General features: G+C 27.4%; 1 protein-coding gene across 1 annotated transcript; it reads left to right on the forward strand.

The window, feature by feature from the left end:
- Nucleotides 1-745: 745 nt before the first annotated feature.
- On the forward strand, nt 746-1,009 carry HELRODRAFT_92916 (hypothetical protein; the record flags this gene model as incomplete). The annotated part of the gene is made up of 1 exon (XM_009014463.1): nt 746-1,009. One exon carries the CDS (start codon nt 746-748, stop codon nt 1,007-1,009), a length of 264 nt encoding a protein of 87 aa, XP_009012711.1.
- Between the last annotated feature and the right edge of the window lie 971 nt (nt 1,010-1,980).

Here is a 1,980-nt window from a genome sequence, read left to right on the forward strand (position 1 = left end):
CAAATTGCATTGGTCGTACTCTACCGGGCATAATACAATTTTATAAACTTATTTTTGACACAGAGTTGTTAGCAACATTTTTATTAATTAAAAATAGAAATTAAAAAAAAAGAAAAAGAACAGACTGTCAGGCGAGTTTTCAATTCTCACTTCAGAGTCGCGTGAACTGCTTTGTATTTGTCGGATGACTTGCCTTGATGTTACATGAAAATTGTTAAGATAATGAAGATTTGGTCTCTAAAAACAGTAGTATCTAGATCTCAAAATCCAGCCCTGGATAATTAATTATAATTCAGAATTCACATTGTCTCCCATCTTTGAATCACGCTTTATGTGCATTGCTGTTTAATTATTTCTTTTTTTCATATTCTTATCAATAAACATTTAACTAATTATACATAGTAATAGTTATGAATCAGTAACTGTAATAAAACGTTTGTTGATAAAAACAAAACTTCTTGTTTTCATTAATATTAACTATATATATCATGATTGAATCTATAAAGAATGAATCTATAAAAAATTATTTTTGTCATAAGACTTAAAACATAGCGCTACAAAATTAGATTTACTTTTGGCCATTTTTAATTATTGTAAACTTGATAGATTTCCATCGTACGGAGATTAATTTTTTCTTTACTAACAGAAAAAAGCTTAAAGACATCAACTAAAAATATCATAAAAAATATTTTTCAATAAATTAAATTATAACGATCTATAAAAATTTGCTCAAATCAAGTTATAAATGGCCAAAGACGATTGGCGTCTGTGTGTGGACTGGCTGATCCGCTGTCAGTTGTTAGATGAGGATCACCATTTATCAAAAGCAGACGGGAAGTTGATCGAGTTCGTTCAGTTGATCAAAGATGGCGTCCTGCTCTGTCACCTCCTCAATCGCCTCAGTCCCGGGTCCACGGATTCTAAGGATTACAATCATCGGCCACAAATGTCTCAAGTCTGTTGCTGTGTTGCAGTTGTAATTTGTATGTATTGTAATTGTATAGTATAGGAGTAAGTATAGTATATAGTATGTTTATATGTAGTAGTATTATATAGTAGGTTGTAGTTGTTGTGGTATATGTGTAGTATGTTTATGTAGTAGTATATTGTGGTATGTTGTAGTTGTATGTATAGAAAGTTTTTTATGTACTAGTATTATAGTATGTTGTTGTAGTTGTATAGTATTATCTATTATTATAGAGTATAGTTAGTATGTTTATCTTTATAGTTTATATGTAGTAGTGTTATGGTACGTTGTAGTAGTTAATGTTGTATGCACACTGCATAGTATGTTGATTATGACTTTTATGTAATATGGCATGTTTCATTTTTGTTTTTGTTTTTGTTTGATTTTGCCATCTCTTCATTCTTTTAAATCAACTTTTGGTACAAATAATGTTGATGTTACTGAGAATATAATAAGTTATTTTAATAATTTAAGTTATTTTTAATTTAAAGTAAAACTCTTGGTTTAGTAGTTAGTTAGTAAATCTAGGTGTTAGGGAATTGATATGTTTATATAATAAAATTTGAAAATAATAAAAAAGCTGTTTAATTCTTTTTCCTCAAAAAACAAGTAAGTCAGTGGAACAGTGGACAGTTTTGTAGTTTGTATGGGATTTGTGATTGTATTATGTAATTTGTATTCGTACGCGTGGCCTAATGCTTAACTTAATGTAAAATATTATGAATCTTATCAGAGGTAGGCTAGACAAAAAGTTAAACTTCATTTGATGTGTGTCTTTAATTTAGTTATCTTTGTACTTTGCTTCAGTAAGTAAGTAGAGCAATCTGATAGCTATCATTAATAATAACCATAATTATTATGAATTGTAATTATCAAATTATTAATTAATTAATTAATTAATATTTAATAATTATCAGTAAATGTTTATCAATGATAAGTATAAAGGATTTATAACTAAACAAATGTGTATATATATTGAATAATAAATAGAGAAATGGATAATTAGATAAATA

The sequence above is a fragment of the Helobdella robusta genome (assembly GCF_000326865.2).
Source record: "Helobdella robusta unplaced genomic scaffold HELROscaffold_1317, whole genome shotgun sequence".
In the NCBI taxonomy this organism is placed as follows: Eukaryota; Metazoa; Annelida; class Clitellata; order Rhynchobdellida; family Glossiphoniidae; genus Helobdella; species Helobdella robusta.